Source organism: Aphelocoma coerulescens, assembly GCF_041296385.1.
Source record: "Aphelocoma coerulescens isolate FSJ_1873_10779 chromosome Z unlocalized genomic scaffold, UR_Acoe_1.0 ChrZ, whole genome shotgun sequence".
NCBI lineage: Eukaryota > Metazoa > Chordata > Aves > Passeriformes > Corvidae > Aphelocoma > Aphelocoma coerulescens.
This window is the reverse complement of record NW_027184085.1, coordinates 11,041,958-11,060,631: the sequence shown is the minus strand read 5'-3', so window position 1 is coordinate 11,060,631 and position 18,674 is coordinate 11,041,958. Positions and strand designations below refer to the sequence as shown.

General features: G+C 39.7%; 1 protein-coding gene across 2 annotated transcripts in view; it reads left to right on the top strand.

Moving 5' to 3' along the window:
* MTMR12 (myotubularin related protein 12) overlaps nt 1–17,213 on the top strand; it is a 33,311-nt gene extending 16,098 nt beyond the window's left edge. For both annotated transcript variants that reach the window (XM_069001110.1, XM_069001111.1), the window contains exons 8-16: nt 747–822; nt 3,789–3,895; nt 6,015–6,139; nt 8,723–8,801; nt 10,399–10,469; nt 11,465–11,637; nt 12,355–12,522; nt 13,339–13,500; nt 14,499–17,213. In XM_069001110.1, the coding sequence (XP_068857211.1) occupies nt 747–822; nt 3,789–3,895; nt 6,015–6,139; nt 8,723–8,801; nt 10,399–10,469; nt 11,465–11,637; nt 12,355–12,522; nt 13,339–13,500; nt 14,499–15,074 (1,537 nt within the window). In that variant the 3' untranslated portion in view covers nt 15,075–17,213. The remainder of the gene's footprint in view (nt 1–746; nt 823–3,788; nt 3,896–6,014; nt 6,140–8,722; nt 8,802–10,398; nt 10,470–11,464; nt 11,638–12,354; nt 12,523–13,338; nt 13,501–14,498) is intronic.
* Nucleotides 17,214–18,674: the final 1,461 nt, after the last annotated feature.

The following is an 18,674-nucleotide window of genomic DNA, read 5'->3' as shown; positions in this document are numbered from 1 at the left end:
AGTTGGGGGGGGGTGGGCCTGGGTGGGGAAAGAGTAACTGGTTTAAAGTAAATCTGCAAAATGTGCTGGTGGAAGTTAAGTTGTGTTGCCTTTAGGAGAAGGTTAGCTACATTTAGCTGAGCTTGGCCACCAGTTTAGCTGAGTAGCATTTATTGGTGAGCCCTTTAGGGTGTATACAAGGGTTTGTGTACTTCTGTTTTTTCATAGTCAAATCATGAAAGGTTTCACAGACCGTGGAAACTAGTATTTCAAAGTCTCAACTATTTATTCTAGAACTCTGTCTTGGGAGACCCAAACTGAGTTTAAGTACTTACCTTTGTTGCTTCTCTGGGCCTTGAACATAAATAGTGTTGGCTGATGCTGGAAATCCTTGATGTATTAAATGACGTTCTTGAATTAGGATGTGAACTGCTTAACAGGCATGGAAACGGAACTGGTAATTTAATACTGCAAGGGTATCTTTTGAAACAACAAAGCAGGAGAGAACCAAGGTGGTCTTAGCAATCAGTCTTAGAGGTTACAATTAATTGCACTTTTGCAATGAAAATAGTTAAGACCTCAAGGTTGGGAAAAAACCTTATTCAGCTGAAAATAAAGGGACAGCTTTGATGACAATATAATTATCTAGTAGACTTGTAGCAGAGTGAATATATAATTAGAATTTGAGCTAGAACACTCACCATCCTTAAAAGGAGCTTGGAAATGGTTCACTTTTGAGACCAAGAAACTCTTCTTTGTTACCTTAGGCTGCCGTTGTATTTTGTTGTTCCCATATGCATTTCTGAAGAAAGTATCTTGAAGTACGAAGGCAGAGGCATTCCTGTAAGTATATGTGCATGGCTGAGGGTAAGACTCTTACTGAGATGGCAGACTTTCAATTAGTATTGCAGATGTTACTGCATATTGTTTTCAGATCTTGTTTTTAACACCTTACATGTATCACCTGGTCGTCTATTGAAGGGAAACAGATGTTGGAAGGAGAAGTGCTTGATACATTCTGTATTTCACTGAAAAGTGTCATATGTAGCAAAAACATATATATAACATACACATAACATAGCAGCAAAATATGTATTTACTGTTCACAGTTCCCATTTACTAATGTCCTACAGCCTACATACACTACTAGCCTGTCTGTCCACCAGCCTGTTTTTCACGAGACTGTACTGAGTAGCATCTGGCTGGGGCAATATGTAGGCTTTGAAATGCTGTTTGGATATTGAGGTGAAGACAGTGCATGTAAGGTGTAGCTGAACACCTCCAGTTACCTAGCTTTGGGTTCTGGTAAGTGCTGTGGCTGTGATGATGCAGTGTTTTTGCAAAGTCAAGTAGCCCAACTGAAAAACTAGTTCTAGCAGTCCAACAGAAAATGAAGTTAAATATACTGGTTTGCACCCTGTAGCAAGCTGGGTTTGGCTTTCTGCCTTTTAGTTCAAGAACCAATAAGAGGAGATGGAAACAAGGAGCAAAGTAATCTCACTTGTGAGGTCTTACCTTAGCTGCTGTATGCCCATTAAACTTGCTGAGGAAAATCATGTTCATTTCATGCTTTTAAATTAATTGGTCCATGGAGAAGATAGTACTGTATTGTCCTGCCTAAAGGTCGAAGTAGTTTGGTTCACTTTTTCTCAGAGAGTCAGAGACCTATTACACTGGTTCTTACATAGAAACAGAAGTGTTTGGGGTTTTTTTTATTCCATCTTGCATTCACAGAATTGTAGAATAGTTTCGACCTTTAAACATAATCTAGTCTAATCCCTTTCTGGAATGAAAAGAAGCATCTTCTCCTAGATCAGGTTGCACAGAGCCCTTTCCAACCTGGCCTTGAATGTTTCTGGGGCATCTACCACCTTTCTGGGCAACCTGGTCCATCCAGTTTTCCAGCACCTTCCTTGTAAAAACTTTCTTCCTCATATGTAGTTCTAAACCTACCCTCTTTTAGTTTCAAACCATTACCCCTTGTCATATCACAGCAAGACCTGTTTAAAAGTCTTTCCCCATCTTTTTCCTAAGCCCCCTTTAAGTAATGAAATGCCACAAAAAGGTCTCCCCAAAGCCTTCTCCAGGCTGAGCAACCCCAGTTCTTCAGCATATCCTCACAGGACAGGTGCTCCAGTCTTATGACCGTCTTTGTGTCTCTCCTCTGGACTGGCTCCAGCAGGTTCCTGTCCCTGCTGTGCTGGGACCCCAGAGCTGGATGCAGTGCTCCAGGTGGGTCTCAGCAGAGCGGAGCAGAGGGGCAGAATCCCCTCCCTCCCCTGCTGCCCACGGGGCTCTGGATGCAGCCCAGGACACGTTTGGCTCTCTGGGCTGTGAGTGCCATGGCCAGGGCATGTCCAGCCTCTCAGCCACAGCACCCCCAAGTCCTTCTGGGCAGGGCTGCTCTGGGTCTGTTCATGCCCAGCCTGTGCTGATACCGGGGCTTGCCCTGACCCAGGTGCAGCACCAGCACTTGGTCTTGTTAAACCTCATGGTGTTCCCCTGGGCCACTCCTCAAGCTTGTCCAGGTCCCTCTGGATGGCATCCTGTCCTTCAGGTATGTTAAACACACCTCACAGCTTGGTGTTGTCTGGAAATTTGCTGAGTGTGCACTTGATCTCACTGACTGTGTTGTTGATGAAGGTATTAAATAGTCCTGGTCCTAGTACAGACCCCTGAGACTCATCACTGATCTCCATATGGACATTGGGACATTGACCACTACTCTCTGGATGTGACCATTTAACCAGTTCCTCATCCCTGAGCAGACCATGCATCAAATCTGTATCTCCCCAGGTTTGAGAGAAGGATGTTGTGGGTAATCATGTTCAAGGCCTTACGAATGTCCAAATAGATGACAACATCTGTAGCTGTCCACTGTTCATAGGCCTTGTAGAACTCTTCTAAATATTTCCTAACTGTTTCTGTGAAGCTAGTGTCAAGATAGCTGGACCATATTAAATTGGTTTGAGAAGGCAGTCGAAGGACAGTATAGTAATTTTTTCCACTCTTCATGATTTTGAGGTTTCTGCATCCTTCTGAGGTGCACCTCATGGTTACTGTAAATTGATAGCAGAACTTCAACTTCCTGATTTCGTTTGTGTAGTATTCCTGATGAAATGATTCTTACTCCCTGTTTCAATGCAAGTGTACAGATCATCTCGAGAGCTTCAAGGAGTAGGTATGAATGAAGAAACTATGTGTAAAGGGAACTAAGAAGCTTTGAGGACTGATTTGGCACAAGGAATACCTGTGACCATGCAATCTGATTCAGCTGTGGAGTGTTTAACACTTTATTTCATATGCCTTTATTACACTTTATTTCTTTATGCATAGTTCACATGAAAAAACATCAGCGCATCTATTGTGAGTTATCTCAAGGCTGAACTATAAGAAAAACCTACCATCTGTGTAGAGAAAGTGATGGATTTTATATATATATATATATATATATATATATGTTACTTGTCTTACTGTGGCATATATGCCGACATATTTTGGCCATAGACTTTTTGATCAATTTTTTTTTACCTGTGAGGGAAGTTGAGAAAGTAGTGTTTTGACATAATCTGACATTTTATATTTCCCTGTGCCTGTGTAAAAACTTGCAAGTGGTAACATAGTGTACTCAGCCATGTAATTTTGGTGCAGGTGTAGGAGTTTGCTTCTATTGATGGTGTTATTAAATACACTAAAAATTCAATGAAGCAAAAGCACAGAGAAATTTTGAAATCACTGAGTCACATAATCAAATACCTTGTATAGGACAATTTACTAATTTTTCTCACCTGGTAAATGTCTTTCTGCAGATTTGGTGTTGGTCTTGCCATAATGGTGCTGCTCTCCTCAAAATGTCTGCGTTTCCCAAAGAACAAGATGACAGCACTTCACAAACGCAAAAAGCCTTCTTGGATGGGTCAGTAATAGCTATTCTGTCCACAACACTTTGCTTGGTATGGACCTTGCTTCTCTTTTTCCATATATGCTATATCTTTTAAGCTTTCACACATCAGGAAACAACTTCTGTATCTGAAAGTAGTTTTCTGTAGTGGAATGTGTTTAAGCCCTTGACCTAATGGCACCAGTCGCTTGTGCAGGACTGGAACCTCACTGAAGGCTTTTTCTGTGGAAATACATATAGATATCTGTCTGAGGAATCTGTACAAACTGTGGTGTGTCATTTAGGTAAAGCAGCAGCAAAGCCCTGTAGGGTTTAATGGGCTTAATTGTTTAGCAAGTAAGAGAAATCTAGACTCCATCTCTAAATGTGGATTTGCAAACTGAGCTTTTAAGACTCTGCCATCTTCTGAGAGCTAGGTTCATGTTCTTAAATAATTTGAGATAAGGTGATCTAAAATGTCTGAGACAGCCTAAGCAGTTCACTACTGCAGCTTTCAGATGTGAAGGGAGACTGCACTTTTTCAGTTGGGGTAGTAAGCTGAATTAGTGCAGCAGTTTGAAAAATTACAAGTTTAACTTAAAGGAAGGAGCACAGCTGTCTGAATGTTGTGGCAATGACTTTTTGCCCTTTAATTTTGGCTTTTTTTTAACCTGTTGTGTGTCCTGGACAGAACTTCTCTCTCAGCAGCCACCTGTTAGATCAGACTCATATGTATAATCTGTGCACTGAACATGGGCTCCTTGCTCCTCATAGATGAAGAGCCTTTTAATCACACAGAACTAACAAAACAGCTTGACTGGGCTCTTAAAACTGCTTTTGTTTATAAAATTACTTACACTTGCACAGGAAGAGCTTGTGGCCTTTCCTGCAGATTCTCTAATATTTTTACCCTGAAATGGGGAAAATTACATGATTTAGAACTGTCTTTAATACTATTTCATGATGTGAAAGTAAATAGAACTAGCAGTAAGCTGTAACAAGGCATCCTCTGATATTTTGATGCCTTCTCTGTGGCTGTTTGAACTTGGGGCAGTATTGCTGGTTTTCTTTGCTGTGCAGTACTGGTGCTTGATCACTGGAGTCTGAAATGTATCTATGAATTGGCCATCAGGGTGTGTTAAAGTGCCATTATAATAATAGTCTGAACTCAGGCACAGAGCAGATGTTTACAATTAGCAGTTTATCTTTTTTAAAAAGCTGTTCAGAGTCTGATCTTTCAGCACAAGGTCTTTACTGCTTCATTTGGAAGAAGTATTTGTATTTGGCCAGCGATTGCTTTCCCTCACCTCTGATCTGATGCATCTTCAGGAGGTCTGGTAACCTGTGTTTCTGATCTGGACCCCTGTAGTTCTCACCTAAAGCAGGTTTCTGTGCTACAGCCTGCAGGAAGCAAAGCACTCTGTCCTGCCTGGAAAAGTGCCCACAAGGCCTCACTTTTGAAGTATGAGCTAGAGCAACTTTTCCCAGGTCTTGACCATAAGAGGCCAGAGTGACAGCAGACGTAGGTACCAAGTTCATGTTCATCTGAGCTCTGGAACCTGAATAAGAGGAGATGTCCAAACCAAAGTGTTATCTGGCCTGGTATTTTTTCCTCTCCTTCAAGGGAAAAAAATAGTAGATATATCGGGAAGTGCAAGATTTATTGTCTTGTTTGAATCCAGATAATTTCCTTTACTCATGCATTTCATTAGAAGACCTGGCAGCTAGGTATCAGAATCTGGTTGGCAAAAGTCGAGAGAAATTTTAAGCTTCTGCTGGGAGGTTTGGGTGTTTCTATCCATCTCTTTGTTCTGGATACACCTCTAGCAGCCCCCTAGTAAAGTGATTTTGGTGTATCTAGTGAAGAAAACAGTAGTAAAAATCAAGTACTGCTTGCAATATTCATAACTGAGGCACAAATACAATTTTATTGGTGTAATGGTTAAAAGCTTCAAATCTTGTTATAAGCCTGTAGGCAAGCTTCCAGCCAGTACTTAAAAATGCATGGAGGCCACTAGCTTTCTAGAGTGTCTATCTTCTGGTATTACAGCTCGTTCACAAATCGTGCCTGTTAATTTTGTCTTCAGTGATAATAGTTGGTGCATTATTTGACTTGTGAAGCAGAAGGCTTTAATCTCTTGATGGTTTGATTTAGAATCTATAAGACAATTAGCAAACCTCCCTATGAGCTCCTGAAGATGGATGACTTGTCAAGCAGCCTTCCATCTCTGCAAGATATCCAGACTGCATACACAAGATTTAAACAGCTGTTTTTGATAGGTAAGTCAGACTTTAAAGCAAAGCATGATGATGTGCTGTGTCTCATGAGTGCAGTAATTTTCTTGATTGGTGTCTTGATTTTGAAGGTGGTTAAAAGCAGATTTTAAAATACATAACTGAAGACTCTGCTTATGTCTGAATGAAGGTTTGTAGTTCTTTGACTTAACCATTGCTTGCTAAGCTGTCACAGTATCTGAAAATTACTCTTAAAGGGAGTGGAGTCTTAAGTGTTAGTTGGAACACACACTAGCTGGTGTGAAGTTTGTGGGGAAGATTTTTCAGTCTACTGTGGTCAACCTTTTAAAAAGCCTTTATGCTCTGTCAAGAGTGCAGACTAAATGCTAATTAATTTTTGCACTAGGTGTTGTTACCCACTAGTCACATCTCAAAACATGAAGCTACTTAAATTCTGTCCTTTAGAAAGCAATAAAATGGGAGCCACGTGAAAGTATGCTCTAGGCTTTCAGACTCCTTTCTTCTGAGACTTTCCAACTATTTTGTTGTCATGAAACACTTCGACCTCATCTCTTGAGATGAAAAAAGATCCACTCCATTTTTAATATGAGATATTAGAGTTTCACACCGAGGATTTTGTCTAGAATACACTGTCAAATCCACAGTGAATCTTAAGAGCTAAATATAGTTACTTATCGTTTTATGTGGTTTCTGGTAACTCACCCTCAGTAGGAAAAAGGCCAAAGCTTGAATTTAAGTCATTTAACCTGTCTCAGGAAATACTGTGTATTTTGATGATGTAATTGTATCATTCACTGTCTTATGTTCATGGAAAGGAGAATATGTTAAAACTGCAATCCAGTAAGTGTTTTGTTCTTTGAGCTTTTTAAATAAGGTTTGATAGTAGACTGTACCTTACTGAGTATAGCACTATGCACTTGCAGTCTGAGAAAAATGTTCAGGTAACCTTTTGCAGAAGTAATAAGATCTTACAGAAATTTACTACCTTATTACCATCTTTTAAAGTCTGAACACATTAACGGTTACTTTTGTCCTGTACATGGCTAGTTAATATGGTATAGGCAGCTTGTCCTGGCCATGGCACTCACAGCCCAGAGAGCCAAACGTGTCCTGGGCTGCATCCAGAGCCCCGTGGGCAGCAGGGGAGGGAGGGGATTCTGCCCCTCTGCTCCGCTCTGCTGAGACCCACCTGGAGCACGGCATCCAGCTCTGGGGTCCCAGCACAGCAGGGACAGGGACCTGCTGGAGCCAGTACAGAGGAGGCACCAAGATGATCAGAGGGATGGAGGACCTCTGCTATGAGGAAAGGCTGAGAGAGTGGGGTTGTTCAGCCTGAAGAAGAGAAGGCTTCAAGGGAGACCTTATAGCACCTTTCAGTGCCTGAAGGGGCTACAAGAGAACTGGAGAGGAGCTCCAGACAAGAGCATGAAATGATAGGACAGGGGGGAATGGGTGGGTTTAGATCTGATATTAGGCAGAAATTCTTAACTGTGAGTGCAGTAGGATTTGGTGAAAACTACATCTAATGGAACAGAGTTTTGAAGATGCATTCTAGTGCTTTTGTGAAGAACTAGTTTCTATGGCCTGGGTGAAAGAAATTGGGAGAGGAATTTAAATGAGTAAAGAGCCAAATGAGGGGCAGAGGTATGGAGGCAGAACAGCTACAGGAACAAAACATGTATATGCTCATGCATTTGAGGCATAGGTGAAAGATGCAGCAGAGACAGAAGTGTGTGTGTGTATATGTGCTGGAATTGAACACCAGAAGTGTATGGAAAGAGACTGGGGAGGTGAGCAGTTACACAGAAACATATGGAACCGAAGGTATCATTGAAAGGGTGGGGGAGGAGGGAAGTGTATGTATCTGGTTTCTCACTAGTAGAGCTGTTTGTAGGCCTTGTGCTTCAAGGTTTGTCTCATGCAGGAAATGTAATCTGTTCTGGTTTTAATTTACCGTATCAGCTTGTGAAAGCTTTCCAATGTCTGTTGACTGGCTTTGATAAAAATAAAAGCAATGGAGACTTAGGTGGCATTTCAAAAAACCTACAAAAGTCCTAGTGAAATACATAAGAGTTTAATGACTTTGTGGTATTGAACTTGGCCTCCCTGTTTCTGTATTTTAATGTCTTTTTTTTAGTTGCAGCAAAACTGTTTAAAACATTTTTCAGGTAGCTCTTAAATTCCACACATTTTTATAACCTACTTCTAAAACCCATTGATGTTTCTGGCTGCGATGGTAATGATTTTCAAAATCCAGCCTCTTTATGTTAAGCTTTATGTAGATCATCATCTCTGCTTAAACTTTTTTATTTCTTTTACATTTTGTCAACAGATTTATTTACCTGGTTTGATTGCCATGAACATTCAACATACTTTTTCTAAAAGGCTGTGGTACTATAAACCTGCTGGTGTTTGTAGGACTACTTCACTTCCTTATTTAGTTATAAGGTGTCAGCTTTAACAGTGATTGAGATTTGCTGACTCCTTAGTATTGGTTGTTTTGTACCAGTTCATAGCTGAAGGGGAATACAATGGATGGCTGCTAATTATTACTATGTATGTATGTGTGAGCAAATCAATTTTTTGTTTTTCCTCTTCTTTTTGCAGATAACAGTACAGACTTCTGGGCAACTGATGTGAAATGGTTTTCATTACTGGAGAGCACAAACTGGCTAGAAATAATCAGGTTTGCTCTATCTTCAGCTTTCTGTGTTTTCAAATTGTTGGTAAATGCATTTGTAGTGGGTTTTCTAGCTAGTTTCTTGAAATTGAATGACATTCTTTACTGCCAGTAGGAAAAAAATTAAGACGGGCTTATGGTTCCATTTATATATCTTATTTCTGCAACTTGAGACAATGTTTCTAACAGTGCAGGCTTGTGTTAAGCCTTCCACTTTAAAGGATGTGAGAACTAGCAGATCATTCCAATTATAACTCTTCCAGAAAGCCTTTTAAAACTATAGATCCAGATAATTTCTGTCCTTCACTGTCACCTTCTTTCCAAGCTCAAGAATCCTATTTGTTTCTTGCATGAAACTATTCTGTTTCTCTTACTGGCCTTGCCATTCTTCTCTGTGCTCTCTACTTCTGTAATGTCCTTTAGGATGAGATGAAGTGCAGTATTTGAGATGTTAGCCCACCAAAGATTGATAAAATGACATTTCTTCTCAGTTTTGTCCCCCTCCTGTCCTGATTGTTCCTTAAGTTCTCTTTTCTTCTTCCAGCAGTCCAGAGTGAGTAAGTGTTGGAATGGTGTTGGCTAACTTAAGGCTTGTTGTAGTGGAATGCTGAGGAATTTTGTTTTCAGTGTTACTTTGTGCTAGCTTTTTTGCCTGTCAGTTTATTCTGTGATCAGCTAATTACCATGAGGTGCTTCTGTAGTCAGCTCCAGTCCCTTCTATTCTTAATAACAATTAATAAATATTGATAGTTATTAACTCGTTAATCCAGAATTTAAATGTATGTGTTTATTGAAGGTTCTAGTGAAGACCACATGTTGAGAAATTCATTGGCATAACCAAGATCACAAGTAGTTGAAAGTAAAAGCCAGGCCAGGTTGCTATCCTTAGGTTGTTTTGAGACTGGTCATTTCCATACTTGGATCCAGTTGGTTCCTGGATCAGCCTGTTCTTGGCTCTTGCAGTTAGTAGGAATGCCTTCTCACATATTCTAGATGATAGAACAAAGCATCTGACAACTCCACACTTAAGAAATAAACTGTCAGCTTCTATTAGTTGCCTAAGCTATTGCAAAAATCCTAATTTGTGTGCAGGCTTTTGCAAAAAATAATTAACTTCATGAAGATTTAGATCTAGAAACCAACAGTGTTACATCTGATTTTATGTGATCTGTAAGTCTACTCAGTCTTCCTTGTGTAATAATGTTCTCTGAATAAATTTTCTCTGAGTGTTTAAAAGAGGTGATTGGTCATCCTTCTATCTGCCTCTTAAAACCAGATTTTGGAAGAAATGTAGTATGTAGTACATTAGAACATAAATGTGGTGATGTTGACTCTTTCCAGGATAAAGATCTGGTTCTTAGCAATTTTAACACTTCAGGGTGTGATGGCTGCTGTTGATCCAAAATACTGTATCATAGCAACTGAAAATGCATGGTTAATGGCCAAATAAAATGTTCTTGAAGCTAAATGGTTCTTCATTTACACAAACTGAGCATGGATTTTGTGTTTTAAAGAACTAGTCAAGTTTCAAGTATGGCATTCTAGCCCTGTCTAGGGGAAACTAATATAAGAAACTTCACTTAACTTTTCCTGTACCAAACAGGAGAGTCTTGAAGAAAGCAATAGAAGTTGCTGAGTGTCTGGAAATACAGCATACAAATGTTCTCCTCATAGGTACGTATTTAATGAGATAGTCCTATATATTTATTTTTTAAAATGAATTTTGAAGTAGCTTAAGCTGTAAGTTTATAATTACAGTAGAGACTTGCTAAAATTCATACTGTACTAGTAAGAGTAAAGCACCTAAATCTCTCACACTCCTGGCAATGCTTCCTGTAGTTAAAAAAATATAGTAAGCACAGTTCCAGGCTAAGATAGGATATGAATGAGAAAGCTGCTGATAAATTGTCAGGAGAGTCATGCATAAAGAAGAGGTAACATTCCTGTTGCCCAGTTTATTTTATTTAGGGTCTCCTAGACCCTTTGCTGCCCTTTAAGGGGAAGGGGAGCCATAACTACACAAAGGACCAGTAATAAGAAAACTTTGCAAAATAACCTTTATATTTTCTAGATATATGCTGGATATTCTGTAGCCTCTTTATTAAAAATACGTGGAAGAATATGCTTACTGTAAACATGTTGAGCAGTTTATTTTTCTAGACCAAGTAATCACATGGAAAACCAAACCTAATGTTAACCATTAAGTGACTCTTGGATTGGAAATTTAGTTGGGTATTTCCCTATATTGCCATTTGAGAAACCTAGCACAGGAAAGAGGTGTTTTCTGGAGGCACCTTTTGGAAAGGTGAAGAATATATGTTGCATGAGGAGGCAGTTTCACACCTTGTGAAAGAAGGCATGGAGGATAGGAAGGGTAAGGGGCTGAAGGGCAGGGTGTGCTTTGTGGGAGACTGAAGGGCACAGGCAAGTTGTAGTGGTAAAGGTTGGGGCTTGCAGGTTTTATTGTCAAAGTATTTTCCTAGGATAAATGTGTAAGTAACCTTATATTTGAAATCATGGATTAACTTCTCTATGACTTGCAAAAATTTCTGTGCTGCTCTGATCCTGAAATACAATTTTGTTTATGTGAACATGGCAATGCTTTGCTTTCCTACACAAAGTTTGAGGAACGACTCAGTAAAGAATATTGTTTCTACTCTCCCTTGTAGAAGAGAGTGCTACTGATCTGTGCTGTGTAATCTCAAGTCTGGTTCAAGTGATGATGGATTCATACAGCAGAACAAAGTCAGGGTTTCAGAGCCTTATTCAGAAGGAGTGGGTGATTGGAGGACATGGCTTTTTGGATCGCTGTAACCACTTACACAAAAGTGAAAAAGAGGAGGTATGATTTTTTTAAATTGCTTTCTTTACTTACTATTTACAAGCTTACTCAGCACAAGGAGGGATTTAGCTGTTAGTCCAGAAGATCCAGTTACTCTGAGGATCTTTTGTGTTTTGTTCTATGGGTTGATGTTTGTACAGTGACACTGTTTTTGCTGTTCAGAGGTCAGCAGTGGCTTTATTATTGAGGAGGACAAATGTAAAATTTCCCAGTCTTGGAGTCCTTTGGAAGTCGTATATCTTGTGCCCTTGAAAACTGTGTTGAATGGTAGTAGCATCCATAGAAATAACTCAGGTTAATTGCCTTATTCCTGTCACATCTAGAGATCAGCTTTATACATAGTATAAATAATAGTCTTGCTTTGGGACTAGATCAGATTGCTATACAGAATTGAAATAGTAGATGTAAACTGACTAATTCTGATGAAGAATTGTTATAAACTAGTTTTGCTTTGCCACCCTTAAAATGCTGCATGGTGGCAACTTTCAAATTCAGAGTAGAAAGTGCTCACCTCTTCTGTCAACAGTTGGCCAAGGGTAGCTCAGATAATACTTTTTCAGAGTTCAGCCAAGTATATATGCAGCAGTTCTGTAGTTCATCAGGCTTCTTGCCTTAAGATTTGTATTTGGAGACACTAAATACTATAAAATAAATAAGTCTGCATGGTGGAAGAATTTTAACTTTTTTTGAAACTGACGAAATATTTTACTTACTTAGGCTCCTGTTTTTCTGCTTCTGCTAAATTGTGTTTGGCAGCTGGTACAACAGTATCCTCCAGCATTCGAGTTCACAGAAACTTACTTAACTGTCTTATCAGACAGCCTCTATGTGCCTATTTTTAGCACTTTCTTCTTCAACTCTCAACATCAAAGAGACACTAATAAGGTAAGGGTTTGGTATTTCTTGGACGCATTGTGTTGGAGAATGAGTTTGACCAACAAACAAGGAACACTCAAAAAAAGCTAATTCCCAACAGCGCCTTTTTCCTTACTCATTGAAGTGCCTTGAAGGGTGAACAAGTGGAATTTTGGCCATAAGGAGTCAAGTTCAGGACTTAGGAGTTCATGATAACAGAAGGAATACATAACCTGTAATATGTGGTTGTAGTTTAATGTTTTAATACTCTTCAGTGAAATTGGAGCTCCCTAACCTATTAGGACTATCCAGCTGTCCTGCAGAATAAGTTATCTACAAAATTCTTGTATCGTATATTCTGTTGTGTTCCAAAATCAGCATCTCCTGAATGTTGATTTGTATTTGGTTCATGCTCTTCTCTAGCCTAAGAAGCTGGGAGCAATGGGAGTATCCTCTGCAGGGCTGCACAGAGACTAAAGGAAAAAGTGAAAATAACTTGTCTTTCATACAAATAAATCATTGATCACAACATCTAGGCCAGTAGCACTGCATGACTGTGGTTAACTTTTGTCGTTTGGAATCCTAACATTCCCCCTGTGTTTGAAGAATCCAGGTGTCTGTCTCCTGCCCAAGTTTCAAAACCATTTTTTTCCTGAGATTATTTAACCTTATTTTAATCTGTGAAAGTCTTAATTGCACTGTTTTTGTTTGGTTTTTGAACACACAGAAATCACAAGTGTTGCAACTCTGTGGCCTTTTTTCTGAAAAGCCAGTTTCTTAATTTCACCTTGACTTGGTCAGAATTCCCTTCTAGCAGTATTAAATGTGACCTGTTTGTTTTGGCAGAGTGGGGAAAGCCTCAAGACACAAGGTGGTCCTTTCAGATTCCTTACTGTGTGGGACTGGTCTGTGCAGTTTGACCCCAAGGCCCAGGCTTTTCTGAACAACCCGCTTTATGCAGAGAAACCAAAACCAGATAAAAGTCAACGGAAGACTGCACGATTCAAAGTAAGATACGTGCTGCTAAACCAAACTATTTTTTCAATTCTAGAAATTTTTGCACACCTCTTATTTCAAATGTACTCACAGTGAAAGTATTGGTGCAGACTTTTTTCAATTGACAAAATGCATGTGTACCTCAGATCCACCTGGGTTTTAAGAACCAAATTTGCATCCACCTTAGTTGAAAATAACTGTTTTACAGTAACTATTCATAGCCATGAAGCTAGGGATTCTTTTTCTTCATACTTCTGTGCAAGTATAGTGGTAAGTCATGAGATTTAACATTCAGGTGAGTTGCACTGACATGTTTGAAGGGAGTTCATTTAGTTGTTCCATGGAGTACATAATTGAAATACATAGCAGGTTTGTAATTGCCTCCCTAATTATGTCTGAATGTAACTGGAGTGTGTGTCTGCACTTGGAGTGGGAGGGGGACCAACAACAGCAAAAAACTGTCTGGGGTATGGAAGATTATGGATGGACCACTTCATTGCTGGAAAGTAGCACTAATTCAGGGAAAAATGTTTGTTTGGAGTAGCCTCTTTCAGTTGTCATTTATTGGTTAAATTCTGTCCTGTACAAAGCACTCCCAAGTGAGACACTGCCAGTATGATCTGCAGCATTAATCTGAGATGGCGTGAGGGACCACTGGATAAAAACCTATAATTCAAGTGCTCTCTGATTTCTAACTAGCTTAAACTAAACATGGACATTTGTAATACTTGAACGTAAGCAAAGGATTTGGCATTTTCAAAGAAAGTTTCTTTATCAGTGTTACTTTTGGTTAGTGCAGGGAAGGTAGCTAGCAGTAAGTACACTCTGTGAAGTATTTGATGTATTGAAAAACAACAGTTTGAACACAGCCACTGCTTTGCTATATAGTTCAAGTATTTGGTTCATGCTTGCAAATAGTTTCTGAATACAACTTTTTCTTCCTCTTAAAGCTGCTTTTGGAAGTCCCATCAATGTTTATCTGAGTATTTTTCTTTTCTTTCCTCTTAAAGCATCAACGGCAACTTTCATTGCCACTGACACAGGCAAAGCCTTCCACGAAGAGAGGATTTTTCAGGGAGGAAACAGATCATTTAATTAAAAACATTCTGGGTAAGAGAATTGGCAAGTTCATAAATTCTTCAGATGAGCCCCCTAATAACTTAAGGGAGTTTTATGATAGCTGGCATAGCAAACCTGTTGACTACCATGGTCTTCTGTTACCACGCATCGATGGCCCCGAAATCAAAGTCTGGGCACAGCGTTACCTACGATGGATTCCTGAGGCCCAGCTTCATGGAGGTGGAACAATAGCTACAGCTGCCAAGATTCTGGACTTGATGGAGGAAGTGCAAAGCCTGCAGGTGAAAATGGATGAAGAGCACAGTCAGGCTGTGTCTGGAGATGTACATTCTGTTCCCATGCTGAGAAATTCCGCCCGTTTGTCATCCTTGTTTCCATTTGCTTTACTTCAGAGACAGTCTGTCAAACCAGCTTTACCCACTAGCACCTGGAAAGACTTGGAAGATGAAGATGACTTGGTCAAGAGGGATGATGAATTTGTTGATCTAAGTGGGGATATGTTATAACGTGTATAGATTACAGTATGGATTGTATATGGCTAAGCACTGAGTTTTAAATGTTGTGCTGTATCTTCATATAAGGCACTCGAGCATCTGCAACATGTTCAATGAGTTTGTGGGGTTAAAAAAGCTTGATTGGAAAGAACTACTTGTAATTAACTGAGCATGTTTTGAACTTCCATTTCACTCCAACAATATTTAGTGCAGAAACATATTTTTAGCATAGGTGTAATAAAAATGGGAATCCTGGCTTGAGTAATGATATGGCCACTGTTAAAAAACAGCAAATAAAATTCCTGCTATAAAGGTGGAATGATAAATGCATATGGCAACAATCATGCTATCTTAATAGAACATCTCTTTCCCCTTATGCTAAGAGTACTGGGAATGGACTGCTGTGATTTGCATTTCCCCCCCACGTAAAGTAAGCAGTGAAAGAAGCAACCAACTGTGCGTTCACAGATCAGCTTTTGACAGTTGAATAATACATTCGTGGTCACCAGGGGTTTTCTGTCTGCTGTTGGATCAGCAGAAGGCATGTGCTTGCCCCCTCCCCTTTGTCACTGTTGGTCTGTGTGGTGTCACCGTCACAGGTTGGTTGCTGTGAGCCTGTGCATGCACTTAACTCAAAGGTCAGATGCAAGAGCTTAATGACACATTTCAAGTCTTAATGTATGGCTGCTGTGCTACATGCCCTTGCTGCCTTGGAATATTGTTTGCTCTTAATTTTGAGGAATGAGATTTCAATTTGCCACGAGTATTTTTTTCTCCTTTAAGTGGAGTGAGACTTTCATTTTAACTTTCCCCCATTGATGCCAGTTGCCTTTAAGGCTTTCCGTAGCTTGCACTGAGACTCTCCACATAGCAGGGATGACTCTTTTCCTGTAATCCTGCAGTGAAGCAGGATTTGCAGGCTGTTGCCACTTGTCATGAGTTGGTGGTAGAGCTTATGAATGTGGTGTTTATACCATAGAACACTTGTGTCCTGTTGCTGGATGTTACAACAGTACCTCAGTGAAAAAAGCCATAACGAAATGCCTGTTGACTTGGATCTACTGTGTGTATGTTTATACAAAGTATTTTTACTGCAAATAATTATCCTCTATAAAGCTGAATATTATTTGACTGTCAGATCTGTTTTGAACCCTTAAATTGTGTAATACCCCAAGAACAGATTCAAGTCATAAAATCAGTTACACTGAGAGGTTCTCATAATAATTCAAAAATCCATGCTGGAAAACTTAGCTGGTGGATAAACTGTTGCTTAAATTTGATCAGCTCGGTGAAACTGGGGATATTAAACTCGTTACTAACTTATCACTTCATACTGAGTTGTATTAATGTATAGCAACAATTCATCAGCAGCCCTCTAAAAATAAATTCTTGTAACTGGGAAATGGGGAGAGCTTGATGCAGCTGTGCCAAACTGAAGCTTCCCAGCTCTTAATTGCCTTAAAGTCTTAGTGCGAGGACAATACTTGAGTTTGTAGTGTTTTATTTAAAAATACACTAGTACTTATGCTTTCTTCTGTGATACATATGATCTTTACAGCTGGCACTTGCTAGAATGGGCTGTATGGCACATTTCCTTCAGACTTAGTTGTAATTCATGTGACTCATGTATGCAATAATACTTTGCATGTTGAATGAGCAGTGTATTATTACGGTGAAGAAATACTTGTCATTCTAAGGTCATTTGGGTTCAAGGATGGGGTTTTTTAAATGCTGCCATTAAAAAAAAAAGATATTAAAATGATTTTTCTATACTTTTGATCAAACTGTTGTAATATTTCAGTCATGAAGATCACATATTTGTATTAAAGAACAGATGTTGGACATCTTATTTATACATAAGTTATCAGAAATATATATAGAAGAAAAGCATATATCTGGAATTGAACATGGGAACACTTCTAATGTAGAGTAAATACCATTGTTGCTGGTTTTCTGCACTGAAGGATTGGAAATATACTTCCTATTTTTACTCCAGGCTTCTGTTTATACCTCCAAGTTTTAACACTGAATGCAAGCTAGCAGCTCTACAGGTTTTTACCTTCTTTTTTTCCTTCTTTTTTTTTGTCACATACTGTTACTTCTCTCTAACAGGTTTTTTGAAGAGTGTTAATAAAAATATACTTTGACAGAGTTGTCCTGAAATGAGAATGTATGTTTAAGGTTCACTTTGCAAGTGATGCACTAAATCACAGCAGACTTGACAATCTGCAGTGACAAGGCTTTTCTGGTTATATCCTGGGTTTTGCAGACTGTTATGGGGAAGCTCTGCAGTTTTGATCTCGCTGTACTTTTGGAGAGGTGCCACCGGTGCAGGAGGGAGGAAAGTTCAGTGCAGTGAAGTGGGATGGCTGTGGGAAGTTAAAGGGGACCTGTCTGCTGAGTATCTGTAGTGATGGGGGTTATTAACACTGTTGATTTCTGTCTTAGCAATGTACTTTCTTCGTGTCCAAGGCAAAAGTTGTTCTTGCATTGTCACCCTAAGCAACTTCTTGAAATTGCCACAAGGGGGTGTTTCTCAAACCAGATGCGTGTTTGAGATGGACTGAGAGGTGACCACACTAACTTGGGGAGTACAAATTTTAAAATTCCCCTTTCTTCAAGACCCTACAAATTGCTAGCCCCTGGTCAAAGGCAGAACAAACAAATATGTTGATTTAGTGCAAATCACAACACTAAAACGCCCTGAATGTTACAAGACTGTGCCAGCTTTGTTCTTGAAGCCCCACACAGCAAGAGCTGTGGGTCACATTGTACCACAAGGTGTGCCTCTGCCTCACCCACACCTGCTAAAGACCAGCAATTGTACTTTGACCACTTGGCTTTGATTTAAGACTGTATTCACTATTGAAAAGGTTCAGCTATTGATGTGCAGCATAATGGAATGCAAACATGTACTTTATTAAGGTGCTTGCAGCCAGCTTGCCCTCCTGATCTTTTGCTCCTGCTAAAGCTTTTTCCATTTGTGCTCAAAGCACGGAAGCATAACTTTTTCCAGAGGTAGCAGAATACTCTCTGGTGAGGATTTCTTCCAATGGAATAATTTTGTCACAGCAGAGGTCACCTTCATTCTAAACTACCTGGAGATCTCATGCAGTATTTACGGCTCGGTGCTCCTTCACAAAGAGCTAAGTTTTGCATAAAACTCTATTTAAAAAAGTAATTGTGTGAAGGACTTCATTTTCTGGGACAGGAAGGAGATTTGAGTAGTGAACTTAAGCTGAGTCTGAGAAGAGCATGCTGTGTACAGAACTATACATTCTCTTCCAGGGTGATCGGGGTGGGGGGGAGGGGAGTGGAAGGGGCAAAACCCTTCCTAGGGTCTCACATCCTTGTTCTTGTTTTGTAATAAAGTCAACATGACAAAAGCTTTTTGCCAGCACTTGCAGGATGGCAGAACTTGGTGGGGTAATAGAGTTAACTTGGAGAGGAGTAGACACAGAAGACAAGGAGAGTTGATACTTGAACTGGAGAGACAGTTCTATGAGGAGGGCACCACGATGTTGAGTACCAAGGCAGGAGCAATGGGGTTGTTCAGCCTGTGTTAGAAGAACATGGTAGAGATTTACACACAGTTCTGAGCCCCAGAGGACT